Consider the following 16,973-nt stretch of genomic DNA (forward strand, 5'->3'; position numbering starts at 1 on the left):
GATATGGACTCCAAATTACATATAGTAAACACAATTCGTCATATTTTAATTAACACAGTAGCTCTCTTCAGAAAGACCTCACATCTGGTGTAATCAACCCTGATTTCAAGTACAATGCTTGCTCTCAAAGTTTCTACAAACTTGACTATATTCTACTCAGAATGGCATGACTTCAAATTTTGCCACCAGCAGACTGTTCCCAAAGTTTTAAACAGTTCTTTTACTATATCAGTTTTCCTGATAGAGCCTGGATGGCTGAACAGGCAACTCATGAGAAACCTACAAGGCCAAACAACAGCATACGGGAGACACAAGCAGGGGCAGGAATCCTGAGTATGTAGGCATGGTGTCAGGAAAGCCAAAAGCTCACCTAGAATTGATGTTTGCAAGGGATGACAAAGACAACAACAAGAGATTTCACCACTACAGTAAGTTAGAAAAGACAACACAGACCTGCTTCTACACAGACCAGATAATTTATTAACACTGGACACAGAGAGGGTCACCACACTACGCCTTTTTTGCTTTGGTCTTCCCTGACAAGGTCTCCCAAGCCTCTATGATCAGTAAAAGGACTCAAAGAGGAGAACAATTGCTAGCAGCAGGTGAGGATTCAGTCCGGGATTACTTGTAAGAACTCAAGCCATAGAAATTGAAGAGGCCAGCTTGCCTACACTCAAAGGTTCTGACAAAGCTGGCCAATGTCACAGTGAGGCTGCTCACTACCACCTTTGAAAGGTCACAGAGACTGGGGGAAGTCCCTGGCACATGGAGAGAGGCAAATATCACACCTATATTCAGAAAAGGGCAAAAGGACAAGCCAAGGAACTGTAGACCAGTTAACTTCATTTCAGTCCCACGAAGGTCATGAAACAAGTCCTCTTGGAACAAATTTCTGGGCTCATGAAAGAGAAAAAGGTGATTGGGAACAGTCAGTGAGGATTTACCAAGGCTAAACCATTTCTGGCCGACCCAGTTACATTCCATGACAAAATGACCAGAGCTGTGGACAAAAAAAGAGCAAGTAGATTAAATATAACTCAACTTTAGCAAGGCTTTTGGCACTGTTTCACACAGTATTTTTATAGCCAAGTTAGTACGTCAGTCTAGATATGTGAACTACAACATTGATAAAAACAGTTTGATGGTAAAGCTGAGATGGTAGTGGCTGGTAACAAGTGGAGTAGGAGTAGGAGTCTGTATTAGAATTTAACATCTTTATCCATCACCTGGATTAGGCCAGGAGTGCAATCTCACCAAGTTTGCAGGTAACACTGAACGGGGTGGGAGTAGGTGATGACACAACACAACTGATACACTCAAGAGAACGGCTGCTGTTTCATAGAACCTAGACAGGGAGGAGGAACAGGCCAACATGAACCTTCTGAGATTCAACAGTGACACATGCAAAGATCTGAATTTAGGAAGTAAGAGCCCCCTGAAGCGATATGGCTGGTAACTGGCTGGGGAGCAGCTGTGCCCAAAAAGGACCTGGTAATCTTGGTAGATAGCAGGCTAGCCACAAATCAGCAGCATGGCATACAAGCAGAGATGATAGCTAACGGCATCCTGGGCTGTATTAGTAGTAGGATAGCCAGAAGATCAAGGGATGTGATTAATCACCTTTTATTTGACACTCATTACAACACATCTAGTATAATGACCAGTTTTAAGCACACACCTCCCACGTAAGACAGGAAAAAAGTTGGAGCGAGCTCAAGGGAAGGACACCAACATTGTCAGGGGCTGAAGTACATATAAGAACTGAGGGAACTTGGTATGTTCAGGCTGGAGAACAGATAACTTCAGAGTGTACAACAGGCCCCCCAGTATCTAAAAGGAGGTTATCAAGAAGATGCAGCCAGTCACTTCACAGCAATGTATGGCTAGAGGATAAGAGACAACAGTCACAAATTGAATCCAAAGAGGTTGAGACAAGGGGAAACTTTTTCCACCTTAATGACAGTCAAACAGTGGAACAGGCTCCCAAAGGGGTTGTGCCATCTCCATTCTTGGAGGTTTTCAAGACCGAACTGGATGAAGCCCTGAGCAACCCAATCTCATAGCCGATTTGAGCAGAAGGTTGGACTACAGATCTCCTGCAATTCCTTTTAACCTGAACTATTCTTTGATGTAACTCTTAGCAGTGGGAACATCCAGGTGTCTCTCATTTCTTTGTCTCTTCTCCTATCACTTCTGTCTTACTAGAATTAAAAGTAATGCAAAGTGCTCAAAGTTCTTCCAGCTGTGAAATTTTTGAATCAATATTGTCACTCCCTGACTTTGACTTACTTCTTAAAGATCAATGTATCTTTTTAGCTGGAGGACTACTTTATCAGTCCTCCAAATACCTATGTGCTTCAGCTTCAGCCTGGTTGATTTTTTTTCTTTCAGCTGTGGATGGTTACTTCTTACTCTTTGAGAAAGAACTTGCCTGTTTCAGTTCCCCAAAGTAGCTTCTACTCCCACAGCTTTCAGAAACACAGCAAAAGCAGTTCCAATGTATTCTATGTCGTGTTCTCAATCTTCAAGAAAAGTAAATTCACATGGAGACCCCAATCCCATGTTGCTTTCAGTTTACATAGTGCTACTGGGTTCAGAGCTAATTAATAAATTATGCAACCCAGAAAAGCCTGTTTGCTTGGTTTCAGTTATTACAACCATCTTTTTCTGAGAAAATAAATTCTTACAGATTTGTATGGCTTCCAACTTTGGTATCATTTACGCTACATCAAGTCCAGCTAAAAGACATATAAGTGTTCTAGCACAACAGATGAAAGTCTCCAAGACTTTCCAAAGACTAAGGCTCAAAGACAAACTCATGGGACTCCTCCAGAAAAAGGGAAAACAAGTTAGAAAGCCAAATCATGGCTTAAAAGAAAAAGCCAAGCTCCTGACATTGTATGGAGTCCAAGGACCTCAGCCTTCAAAGGTAAGTAGATCAAAGGCTCTTGTATTCTCTCTGAAGGCATCCCGTGAAAGCAGTCACTGATATTCACCATTGTTACTGATACTTGTACGCTTCAAAGAATAAAAGAGGCACAGGAAACAGACGAGGCAGTACATGCCCACCCCATGTAACTACCTCAAGGGAACTGAGTATACAGATGTCCATCTCAGATAAAGCTTGACCTTCACTACCTATCTTTATGGAGCTCTGGAAAATTAGGTGTCTGGACTAACAAAATGGTAAGGATAAGCTCTTTCTGTTTCTTCAAGCTATATTAACAAAGCCACCAACTGTTTGTGTTAACTTTCATGGAAAGGTTTCCATGCATTCCCTGAAATCACAGAAGATAATTTGTTTTCAAAAAACTCAGTTGGCAGAAGCTGCTAGGAGTAATTGCCTGAATCAACAGATGATTGCAAGTAGTGCAAAGTACTGTTTGGATATTAGACAAAGTTTATTCTGATATCCAATTAATGCACAGAACACATGCTTTAAGTAGGCACAAATTCTTTTTTGTACACACATCCCCCCTCCCCCTGCCCCAAAATAGGGCAAATCTGCTTTCCTGGGAAGGAAGTGTTGAACAGAATTATCCAGTTTAGAGGAAAAGAGGAAGGCTGTTTAAGGTTCTTGTTGCATTTTAGTATCATAAGTACTTACTTCTCTGTAAGCACTAATACTGAAGTTCCTAATGCAACTGGTACCATAACTGTAAGAACTGTATTTCCTAGGCTTAGCCACAACAAATACATATATTCAGGTATTTCCTACAGCAGTTCCAGACAAAAAAAATATAGTCCATAAAAAACAAGGATAAGGTTTTCGTTTAAGAGTTCTTCCCATTTTTCCAAAATGTAATTTTCATGGACTCTAAACACAAAACCCTTCAATTCTCAAACAAATGGCTTCATACGTCTAGATAAAAGATTCTCACAAAGAACAAAACATTATTGAATGCAGCAATGTAATTCAATATTTAACCATTATCCTTATACTGGTCTGAATAATCTAATAAAGAAAAGTATCTTTAAGAGTCTCTCAACAACTTAGTTGGGAAATTACTACTTACAGATTTTCACAATTTTTAACTAACATTACTAATTTAAATTTAAAAAGCAGATCTTGTGGTAAAACTCGTAAAATTCAATGGTTTGGACAATTTCTAAACAGTTGTTTAAGCTACCATCAAAAATGCTTCTAATTAGCTTATATTTTATCTCTATTATCATCTCTTGATTCTCAAAACATATTAATACTAATAATAGAATAATTCAGGCCTTAGAGACTCATATTTCTGTCACTAACTTAGTGGAATGTAATTTGCAATTTCGAAGTGTTTAGAAAAAATACAGCTGCTGAAAGAGTGCTCAGGTTCAAAACCTAAAGTGATAGCTGAGTTCCACATGGTAACAACTGGACAGCATTACTCCACGTGCAGGCAGTACTCCACTTAAGACTACTCCTTGAGATAAAAGGTCTCTGCTCATCTGAGAAACTAATATAATTCACAGCATGAAATGCTCTGACAAACTCTGTTTGTTAAGGAAACTTAAGTGCACAGGTGTACCACTTCAGGGGACTGGGGTCTAGCGTGATGAAATCAAACAACCAAAATTGTTCCAAAAAACGTAGGTAAGGAACTCATATATTTTATGAACTTTCTGTGGGGCCAAAAGGAATCTTCAAGAGAGGATCCTGTACTGAAAATTATTACTGAGCACAGATATCTAAGATAAAACATCTTGTAGCAACATGAAAATAAGAATTTGCTAAAATAGAGAGGAGTACCTGAGAGAACAGTTGTGATGAAAAGTTAATAAGAACAACTGAAGATAGACAAATAAAAGCATTAAAATGCCAAACATACTAGAAACCCTGAGAATCAAATTGTTTTACCAATATGTAACTCCCAGTGTAAAGCATTAACACTCCTTTCAAGACCTATGCATGATGTGTTTACATTTTTGGTTTATGTGTAGCACTTAAATATGTTATTGTATTTTTAAAATTAATTTATGCAGAATTCATGACTCCACATTTATTTCACATCAAATAATAAAATCAGAACAGGCACTCTTCTGTAATTTTAACCCTTCATTTGTGACTACATCAAAGCTGAACATGACCTATGTGTTCAGACACACTCATTTTCTGAAGAGCTATAAAGATAAAAAGCAGTGCAGTTCTACATTTCAAAAGTTAGTACTTTCAAAAATCATAGTTATGGTTTCTACAAGTCTACTAACTCCTCAGATGGACTGACTGCACCCTTAAATTTGACAGTATCTGTGGTTGATTAATCTCATTACCTTGAACTTCAGAGGCAAAAGCTACAGGTCAGACGCACTTGTTTTCTCTAAGAATGCAAGAGATATACTAACAGATGTGAGGACAGACATGAGCTGCTTGTACAATTCAAGGGCTACTTTTTGAGCTTAGACAGAAGCAACAGGAGAAAAATTCCTGAAACTTCCAGAAGGAAGGAGTAAATGGTATCTAGAGATTCTTGGAAGGTTAACAGGTCCCTGACTGATTACAGAAAGCCATGCTATGGTAGCCATGTTGACAAGACAGGAAATATTTTTCTAGACTGAAAACTACTCCAGCTTAACAGGCATTAGCCAGAAAAACTAAAAAAGCCCTGTGTTTCACTTGAGGATGGTGCATTTGGCTGGTCTAACCTCAAATACAAAGATGGACCTTGGAATATTAGACCTTGGAAGGACTGAAGAAATGGTTCAAGAACAAGCACTGGAAGAACAGTAAGTAGTTCAAGAAAACTTCTAAGTCTGAAGGGAAGAGAAAGATTTTATCTGTAACATGAACTTTCTGTATTTTCTGGACAACTCGAATATGGAAACCTACCAGAAAGGAAAAAAAAAAGAACCATATTCTCTGTAAGAATAAGAAGTTACATACCAGAAAAACTCATACAGTGTGAAGTAGCTTGTTACATAAAACTAGTGATCCAACAGCCATTCCTCTGAACAAGGCTGTTTTAAACAGAAAGGAGCTTTTTTAAAACAAGACAATAAAGAACAAATAAAATGTCAAATCAATGGTACAGGCCTTCTCCAGTTCAAGGAAAGGCACAGAATTTGGTATTAGTTTAGTGCTATGTATGTTGCTGCCATAGAAATTACACTCAAAGCAAAAACAACCAGGCAGGATGAGATTACAGTTTAATAAACTGATGTTATTCTAGGACCATAGAGAATCTTGAAGTACTTATAGTTTCCCAGCTGTGAAGACTGCAGTGTTCCTGAAGCACCACATTAGATTACTATCATAATGTATTTCACATAATTTCACAAATTTTAACATAAATATTATTTCTTTTTCCTTTAGAAAAAAAGCTTTTATTTTTTTAATATGACTCTGGTTTACCTAAATGCACAATCTTACATTCAGACTTCTTTTGGCCTTATTTTAATGAATAGCTCTAAGGTGTTTGTACTACAGCACAGGCTTCACCTATGTTACTAAAAACACCTCTGTAACCATGCATACAGAAAGACTCTCTCAGGCCCACAAACCTCCTTACTTATAAGAAAACCAGTTCCTTTTGCTCTCCACTATTGCTTGTGTGATTAAGTCAACATAAACACCTATGTGTACAGACCCATATAATCCTAGACTGAAAGAGATGCCACCTCTGTCTTTTTGCAACCCATTCTACTAGCTTAAGTCTCTTCCCACACCCCCACTGTGGACCACCCACTTTAAGTCTTCTTAAACCTCCTTTCCCTAAACTTCGCCTACTACTACCCTTTATTTCACCTACTCCTCAGTTCTCTGTCTTTCCACACATTTTTCTTCCTGACGTTTTCTCACCCCAATATATACTTGAGTCGGCCAGGGAAGACGACTCGGTACTATGCATCCTATATATCTGCCTGGGGAATATAACAAAGCCGTTCTTCCAAAAACCGTCTGTTACTACAGACACAGCAAATTGTGCTGAGCAGGAGACGAATCCCAAGTAATTTTGTCTGCTCTCACACACTTCACCCCTTTTTCTACTTTTCATTACCAAGTTAAAACTTTCCACAATTATTCAAAAGCTGAAAATAAAGATTATCCACTATAAATTATACAAAAGCTCTAGACAGAACTCTTAAAGATTCATCTAGCTCACTGAAGTGAAAAGTAATGTTTTCATAATAATGTAAGTGGGTACAGAAAAAAAAAATCTGTTATAAACCTGCCACATATGTTTTCCTACACTCCTCCCAAACACTACTGGAAACAGGACCATAGCTATAACATAACTATTATTTTCAACATTTTTGCTTCGGCAAATAATCTATAACAGATCAGTTGTTTTTTCTACCTACCCATAATATGTATGGTTACTGATATGGACCTCTTATTAATGGAATGCCAGGTTCTGAACCTTGGCTTGGCTTGACAAATTGCATCAGATTGTGTTGTTTTCTAGTAACTGAAAACTATAGAGAATGTAAATTATAAGCAGTACTCAAGCTGCCTACTGCCATTTTACAATGAATTTAAAAGGTAACTTACACATTGAGTTTTTCCAAGTTCTCTTGGGCATTGTGTTTTTCTCTCTCATATGCATATTCCACCTCTTTGAACTCTTTCTTGATCATTTCTAAATCCGAAAGAGCTTCTGCTTGGCTGGCTTTTTCCACCTGCAAAGCTCCTTCAAGGTCTCGAATTCTTAACTACCAAGTGATAAGAAAGCAATTAAAGCAAGTTAGGAAAAACTATCATGATCTTTAAGGCTGTTCTATGTTCTGTTCTGCTTTACAGGTAACTATATTCTATTAATTCTATATGGAAGTATATACAGAGAAAGCATTGAACACAGGTAAAAATGTATGAATACATACAGTTCAAAATGGAGAGAAATAGATACCCTGACCAAAAGCACCTTTTATTGGCCTTTGATGGTGTCTGGATTTTTCCTTTTTCAGTTATTACTAAGGTTTTCCAGTGGAATCCTATTTTTTCAGTAGACTCAGAAAAGTATGGGATTAACAGTAAAGGCTACAATTCCACTCAGCACAAAGCACACTTGAAGCTTGTTCATGTATATAAACAAGGAAGAAAACCTTACCAGCCATTCACCCATAAAAGATAAGCCTCTAACTTTAAGGAATGTTACCCTCCCAGTTTCTTTGTATGTTGTAAAAATAGGGAGAGGAAATTAAGAAAACTAAATCTTTCCTTTTTACTAGTTTAATTGTCACTTTAGAAATTTAAGTGCTTGTACATAGAGAAGATCATGAGAATAAGAAAATAACTGACAGAAGAATGGCAGTACTTATTTTTGTTACTCAGAAAATAAGAAAGAAAAAAAAGGTACCAAAATTCCTTTTTTTTTTTTTCTTTTCTTTCTTAGTTTTTCAAAAGTCCAGTGTGAAGGGCTTGTTAGTATGAGATTACTAAGCAATCATCATTTAGCTTTTTCTCGCTTGCTTTTTAAAATAAACCATAATTGCCAGTAGGGTCAAACCCCTGTGATAAAGTTCAGTAATATAAAGATTTAATATTCAAGTATACATAGTACATTTTTTCATATAATCAATTTTTACTGGTAACTGCAGATATCATAACTTTGTTTGAAGCTGAAATGTACTCTGAGTAATTATATTTGGAACTGCAGTTTCAGGATGCATTAAGCTCTCACTCCTAGAGAAGTTGGATGTATGCACTGTATCACCAAATAACTGTAAGTGCCCATTCAAAAGATACAGGGAGGGATATTTAAACATAAGAGTCATAGAATCATAGAATCACAGAATCATTTAGGTTGGAAAAGACCTTTAAGATCATCGAGTCCAACCATCAACCATGTCCACTAAACCATGTCCTGAAGTGCCTTGCGTACACGCTTTTTGAATACCTCCAGGGATGGCGACCCTCCCTCATAATTTAAAGGAAGGTGTCAGAACTATAACCATTATTTTCTGTCTTTGACTCTGGCTTTGTTCAAGCCCAAGTGCTGAAACCATAATGACTATATTCATCGTGTGTCCATTCCACAGAGATGCTCATCCAATGCCACCCAGGCATTGCATCGTGGTATTGCCCTGTGATGATGATGATGAACAGTAGTATAGTGTTCAACTATTTTGAAACATTTCCTTTCCCCTCACTGTTTAAATGCTAGTGGAATTCTCAAACTTACAAATGTGACATTTTATTTCATTATTTATTCTAATAACTTTAATGTTGCCTGAAAAGCAGATATTTTTCTATTCTTTCCTTTTATGTATTAGCTATTACAATTTTGACACATTGCAAAAAAACGATTCAGTGTTTTCACTGAAGCAAGTAAGTGGTCTTAACATTTTTGGAAGATTGTATCTTTACAACTTCATTAACTGTTTTACTGTATATTTCTACAAAATACTTAACAAAAAGTTTACCTGGATGATCTCTGAATTGAATTTGGATTCCAAATGTGCTGCTCTCTCTGCTTCAATGTTTTCTTCCAGTTTCTTTATTCTCACTGTAGCTGCCTAAGAGTACATTTTGAAGAAATTTAAGTTCAGAGAGACAGTAAACATGACACAAGGACTATTCTATTCATTCAGTCTATTAGGACTCCATACACCAACCTGATGTATCTGACCTACTTGTACTTTGGAACTGTGAGAACTCATACCAAGAAATACATATAAAAAATTTTACATACCTAGAATATTTTTATTTTCTATTTAGTTAAAGAAATTTATGTAGCATTATGTTACTGTTGCATTTTTTACAATCAAGAAAACTGCAGCTGGAGACAGAAAGCAGAAAGACCAAGTTAAATATTCTACCTATTCTGTCACTATTTGCTTTTTCACCAAGGTTGTCACCTGAGACAACATAACCACACCCTGTATGTTCCAATATGTATCAATAGACTATCTACAATTTCAGTGACGACAGATGAAGCACAGAGAAGATACAGAATTCCTAAAAAATATGTTGGCTTTAGCACCTAATTTCCAATTATGGTGCCCAAAACAAATTGTTTTGCAGCCCTAGACTAGTCATAGTTTCCCTACAATAAAAATCTGTAAACTCCGCAATGCTTTAAAATACTAACCTAGTATTTTTTTTTACTGCTGTGTTCCTTGACCTGTAACTGTTCTGTTCTGGTTTTGTCTAGCAATTATCAGGATGTTCACGATCTCTTTGAACAAACATCCAGACTACTTTAGTTAGTTACTACATCTCATTACACAGAAGAACACCTGTACATGCATGCATAGTTTAAGCAAAGTGGGATTCTCTGAATTAAACTGTTGCATCTTTCTTATCCATTCTTATAACATTTCAAAAAGCACCACAATGCAAATGACTATGCTAAGAATCTACTTGGAAATTTGGATTGCCTACAAAAAGTTCAAGTAGTCGTCTATATTTTTACTAAACTTTTTTTTTTTAAGTGATCCAAGCTGAAAAAAATTTCTTTCAAGTTACAATAAACACAAAAGCAATCACCAGATATGTATGTCCACATAAAGGCCTGGACACAGAATTTCACCTGGAAAAATACTTTTACCAAAAGCAGTAACTAAAGACCTGCTATAATGGAAATACGCATGCAATTTTAATTACACTGTTTTCTATCAATAAAAGCTTTTCACTTTGTTAACTGAATTGAATAGAAATTCATGCAAAAATGTCTATTAGTTTCAAGTTAAATCAGGGAGATCAAGAAAAAGGAATTAATACTAAAAAGTCATTTAACATAAGCACATTTAAGGTTACATAAATACAACCAAAGTTACCGATTTTAGAAAAGTAAAACAAAGTAGCAAGTATGTGAGACTGCATCTTGATTCTGAATATTTGAAAGAAGAGAGAGAACATTAACAGATGTTAAAATAAAAGCTCTTGGCAATAAATTTAACCTTTGTTTATATAATCACACACACACACAAAAGGAAAGACTTTTGAAACTGATGTCCATGGAAGGCCTACTAAAAAGAAAAGCAGCAGCAGCACAGACCTTACCAAACCTGCTCCACAGTAAGGTCTGTCAAAAGGCTTAAACTTTGCCTCCTCCAGGAGTTTTATCTGCTTAACATACCTGATAAAAAAATTTCACAAATCCTGCACAAACACTCCTACTGTACTTCCATATTGCTAAGATTATTCTAAAAAATAGCTTGATTTAGACTCTTAACAGTATTATTCCTTCCAAACATCAGGTCTTACTCCCGTCTGCCCTTAATGGAGGATTAGCAGACTACCTCCTGCTTCAGTTTGGAAGGACTCCTTAGCATCCTCCAACAGGTCAACATCTGTCAACAGGATGGTTTTACACAAGAATACTGCCAGCCTAGTAAAAGTAGTCAGTGAACAATAAATACAAGTGATGCGGATTTCATTTCTTTTTTAATAACATTTAAGAAGTCAGCTTGAAAATAATTCTATTTTAAGTCTGAGGATAAGAATAAAGGAAACAGTGAGAAAAGTACTTATCACAACATTTAGAGTGGGAAATGTAATTTTTAAAAAATAAAATGAAGAAATAGAAACTTCACTGAGAATATTTCACTGCATACCCTCAAGAGCAAAAATGCCTTTTCTGTCTTTGGCTGGTTTGTTCAAGTGTCTATTCTCATAGCAAACACTGAACTGGAAAAAGAAAAAAACTGATTTTGCAAGTGAAGTTTTCAGGCATAACTTACTAATTCACAAGCTCTGTACTGCATTTGACTTCTAAGTCTTATGTTATTTCCTGAGCATCTGAGTCCAAAGTAGAACTATGCCTTCATCTCAGCCTCTCTTCAGCTGAAACCTGAGATGCAAGACACTCTCAAATGGAGCCCCCTAGAACTGTTAGATTTCAACAGTTCCAAGAAAAAAAATAAAAACAGAAAGAATAAATAACAGCTTGAGTGAGGGCATCTGCGAGAATAAAAAACTGGAGCAACCACATTCTCCCAAACAGAACATATAGGTATCAGTTCTTGATATAGTTCTTTAAAAGTAGAGTCTATCTCCTTGAGCCGACATGATGGACACTAACTGCTGGGACAAGAGACATGGTCCAAAGGAAACACAAACTCCCAGAAATATAGAAACTTCAGTCCTAAGAAAATCCTGGGACAATGAGGGAAGAGAGGCAGGAGCAAGCAGACACCTGTAAGAAGTGCCAACATAACACTCTTTTCCTGTCTGAAGTAAGAGCAATTCCATTTAAAACCAGACATATTTGCAGATGGTTCATTTGCTTGAATTGTCACAAGTCACTGAAGACTTAACTTGTAGAATTAGCATGCCTATAAAAAAGAGAAGCATTGGGAAAACTGATGTTTCAGCTACAGACATTCCTGATGATCTCTGGAATGTGAGAAACAGGCTCCTAATTGCAAGCAGGACAGTGTCTCTATCCTACTGTAAAAGAGGTATGAACCCTAGGCACTGACCAAAGAAGAGCTAGATGTACCTGACAGGTACCCAATGGGAAGTATTTGAAGAGATTCAAGACAGTACACACAGGAAAATTAAATTAGAAACTAGAAATCAAAGTATCTGTTTGACAGATAAGTATCATCTTACAGATCATATCCCCATATAAAGGCATGGGAAAATTGACTTGTTTAAAACCACAATTTCTTCACAAAGTCAGGAATCTTAACACCCTATTCTTGCTTTTAAAGCTCATGTTCTTCTAGAGTTTGATTCTTTAAAGCTTTGCCTCATAGCAGCAGTTTGTTACAATTTTGATTTTTAAAACCCTGTTTAAATTAGTTCACCAGACCTTCAGAAAACAAAGACTCAAGGAGAGAAATAAAATTTATTTCATTCAAGACAAGGCACCGTCAGGGACCTGACAGGAACTACCACTAATTTCTTGTATTGCTAGAAGCCAAAGATGAAGAGTGAACTATATTATCTTCAAAAGTCTCAGAAGATTACTCCAGTAAACCTTAATCTTAGCTTACTAGTATAAGCAGGTGTCTTACCCAAAAGAGATTCAGATGCTTAAAAGAGCTTGCAGGAAAATTACATATGTAAATTGAGGAAGTCATATAGATGCTGTCTGTGTCCAGTGGAGCAATGAATATTCTTTTTCCTGGATTCTATGATTTGATTGCTGAAGCTTATGGTTCACCATATATCTAGCAAATTTAACCAGTCAGATACCGGCAAATCAGTGGGAAATCAGTGGGAAAACGAAAATTTCATGAGAGATATCTAACCAGTCATTAGCACATAAGCCTTGCAAAGCAATACAGAGTTATTAAATAAATTCGGATTTTCTCAGACTGATCTAAGGAAAAGAATCTTTGAATCGCTGTTTATCTAAGTGCACATCAGCCACAGAAGCTGCACCTGGATTCCAAGCTGAGTCTGAAGTTTTATTTGGGAAGAACACAGCTGCAAAAAACCACTACACAGAAAATCTTGTCTATTTTGCTAGTAAAAGTTCAAATAGGCTCTAGTGATACTTCATATATGAGCTTCCCTTCACAGTGAGAAGCTGCATGCTCTGCCAGCGAGAATGATCCGTTACGCACTATGTGAGGGAAAGAAAGAAATGTCAGGGATGAGTCTAACCTGTAACACCACATTAAGAATTCCAAAAAGAAGAATGGGATGAGGAGAGGAGTTTCGTGTTCCTGTCTGACAAACAGAAAGACACTGGTACCAGAATCATGTTAGCCAGGCAAACCTCTTTGAATTAGACGAAAGGTGAGAATCAGTATCCTTACTGAACCATATGTGTCCAAAAACTTTACACAATGCCTGTCTAAAAGGAAGAAGAAGCTGTGTGAAAACAAGTTATAGAGAAAGGTTGCAGGCCACAGACATCCAGACCACAGTCTCTCAACTCGGAGTCAAATGGCAATACTTTCTGGTTTAGCTTGGTAAGCTTCTTGTCAGGTCCAAGTCACAGAGACTGATCTCAAGGATGGATCCAAAAAGTGGGTTCTCCAGCGGTTACAAAGCGTTTTCTTATCCAACATGGAAAACATTGGTTATTCAACAAGATTCAGTCGTTCATTACTTCCATGTGCACCTAACAGGGTATATGAAAGCAGGCATCTTAAGTAAGATACCACACACAAACTCAGAACCTCCGAAGTTTCCTTGGATATTCAAGCTGAGTCAATTTCAGTCTTAATTTAAAGAACAAAGGTATCTGGGATCTGTTTCCATGATAGTACACGCAGAATTGTGACTTTCGAGAAAGAGCAAATAAAAATGACTAAGAAAACTTCAATGCCAGCCTTAGAACTTGTGGGCAACCGTGCTGTATGTTTACTCTAATCCCTTATGGTTCAGTCACTTCTTCCAGTGTCCTGTTGCATGTCAATGCTAATGTGGTTTCTAGGAGACATTTTCTGCATGCTAACAGTTTGCAATACCATTTTCCAAACTGGCCTTTGTGGCTTCCACTTTTCTCAGCCCCTTACACTTGCTCTAAGTACTGCAATATTTGTGAATACTGGGGCACTCCGTACTGAAAGAGTATCAGAATCCTACATTTGTGCAATGCCATAGCCATGAAAATGTAATCGCTTGACATTTGCATTTACATCAAAATACCCTTTATCAGATAAGTAACAAAGAAAACAATAGGAAAAAAGAGAAAAGTACATTTACAACAGTTACTAAGTTTAGATACAGTAACAGAAGTAATTTTTCTCTTCTCTGCTTCTATTTAGACCACTTCTGCAAGATTTTTCAGTTTCATTTTACTAACAAGTTGTCAGGATACTTACACTTCCCCATGGCTAAGGTCCAATCCCTATGTGAAATACTCAGCCAAGATAAAGTTTTAAGTGAAGAGGATACACATGTACCTCATATCTGGATCATCATCCACCCACTCTGTTTGTGTGCTTCCATATTCAGATTAAGATCTTACTTTTTCCTACTTAAAAACACTTCCCTATGACTCAGATCAGGAGGTCAGGTCTAAACACATCTTTGGGAGATGTGCTGACCACTTCCACCTAGTGTTAGAAATGCTGATGCCTCTTGATCACGGTAAGGTGGAGCCATCTCCTGTCCGGATAATAAACAACCTTTTAGTAACTATAAAGTTACTTAACTACAACCAATTCTTAACCACTGAAGTAAATGTTCTTTCAGCCTGACGGAATGCAGTCAACTCTCACTATAAACATTTCCTGTATATGAAGTCTAGAGTAACACATCTCATTAACAGAGGAGCTATACTTGACCTGCACAACACCAGAAAAACAACTACACTGGCATGAGGACTACAAGATAAGCCATACGCTTGGCTTCAGGTTATAAAAAACAAAGAAAGGTAAAACCAACTAGGACTGCTAAACTGATACAGTTTGGTTGCCTTTGGATAAAGTCCAAGATCATTCCAATCTGCATCTGAGTTGCAGTTGGCAAACCCATCTGAACTGCTCTCCCTTTCTACAGTACCTTGAGGGGAAAAAGATGTCCCTTTTGGTTCTCATGCTCAGTAGCTGGTAAAGCCCTTAACAGTACATGAACTGACACCATTAATTTATACACACACATAGACAAGATTAACGTGTGACTTGTTACTAACTCCTGGTGAGGGCTACATAAAACAGTATTCAAACAACTTCAGTCTGATAGTGAGGTAACAGTGAACAGCCTTCAAACTGGACTTGAATAATTCGATGACAGAGGACGTAATAAAGAGGAAGCTCCTCTCAGAGAGAAAGTCTATTAAGTCAGTGAGATTCTCACTGGAGAAACATGAACTTTGGAGCCACCACAGAGATACTGTTACGAAAATTGCAGTGCTAAGAGGATATACAAGACAGTCACAGTAGCTAGAATTCCTACATGCCAGTTGTGCATTGTGGAGACACTAGAAAGCAGAGGATTAAGTAGGGGTACGACGTCAAGAAGTATGTAGTCACACTAGACAAAAAGTAGTTTAAAGTTTAACCAGTAGCACTGTTAAGTGGCTGAGGAATGTGTTCTCTCTCGCGCTGCTTGGAGTTTTTTCAAGTCTTTTTATGAGAACTATAGCTTACATAATACTGCAGTTCATGGTAAAATTAATAACAAGGAGAAAAAAAAGCAGGTCTGTGGGTTTGGGGGGATTTGTTTTGTTTTTAGCTGGGACCTAAATTTCATGTTTCACTGACTTAGATACAGTAAGAAATTTAATACACCCACAGCCTTAAACTATTGCATGTACATATACCTTCTGCAAATACAGAGACAGACCATCACTCAAGTCGTCTTTGCAGTCATCTCCCCAACACAGCAGCATTACCAAGCTAATACAAGATGACACATTTAGCAGGACATGAAAAGGTCAATATACTTACAGGCAGGGAGCAGGAAAGGCAATGTGAAAGCTAAGGGAATGGTCTTTAAATGGTAACTCAAACTCTTAGAAAAACGGCAACCTACTCAGTCTCAGAAATAAAATGGACCAAGTTATAGGACATTTTTCAGGCCTCATGAGAAAGGCTTAAAAACTTGAGAGACCTTGAGCTCCAGCTTACTAAGAGTTGGCAGCCTCAAACACATAAAACAAACAATACAAAATCACTACACTTCTGTGCACAAGACAAAGAGTTTGAAATTTATGAACTAATAATTCTGTTTCTCATGGTAAAATCCACATTCCCCTTTCCTCCACTGTTTGTCAAACAGCTTTCCCACCCAGCTTTTTGGCAGCTAGACACATCACAAGAAACACTATTTTTATATACAAATTGCTCTATATTTCCCAAGAAATCATCTTTCCAGAGCAATGGAGCTAAAGGCTAAAATAAAAGATGCTGGTTCCAGGAAACTGACTCATAAACAGTAGTTTCTTCATGAGTTCAATACAAATACATCAAGAATTTGTTCAACTACTGAATCTTAGACTAAAAAGGCAGAATGATAATAGGGTTCCCAATCTAAATTTTTCTGGTACAGTAAGTATGTGTTCTACTTCAGAAGGACTCCACGTCCGTGCAATGGTACACCACATTGGTGTCACTGCAAACTGGAAAACTAGCAAGCTAGACACTGTACCAACAGTTATCTTTCAATGAAGAGTCCACAGAAACTTGCCATTATTCTT

At 37.3% G+C, this 16,973-nt stretch overlaps 1 protein-coding gene across 6 annotated transcripts in view; it reads right to left on the bottom strand.

Moving 5' to 3' along the window:
- CCDC171 (coiled-coil domain containing 171) overlaps positions 1-16,973 on the bottom strand; it is a 155,406-nt gene that overhangs the window by 115,236 nt on the left and 23,197 nt on the right. For all 6 annotated transcript variants that reach the window (XM_052776450.1, XM_052776451.1, XM_052776448.1 and 3 more), the window contains exons 7-8: positions 9,349-9,441; positions 7,478-7,638 (exon numbers count right to left, since the gene is read on the bottom strand). In XM_052776450.1, the coding sequence (XP_052632410.1) occupies positions 7,478-7,638; positions 9,349-9,441 (254 nt within the window). The remainder of the gene's footprint in view (positions 1-7,477; positions 7,639-9,348; positions 9,442-16,973) is intronic.

This window comes from Harpia harpyja, chromosome Z (genome assembly GCF_026419915.1).
Source record: "Harpia harpyja isolate bHarHar1 chromosome Z, bHarHar1 primary haplotype, whole genome shotgun sequence".
In the NCBI taxonomy this organism is placed as follows: Eukaryota; Metazoa; Chordata; class Aves; order Accipitriformes; family Accipitridae; genus Harpia; species Harpia harpyja.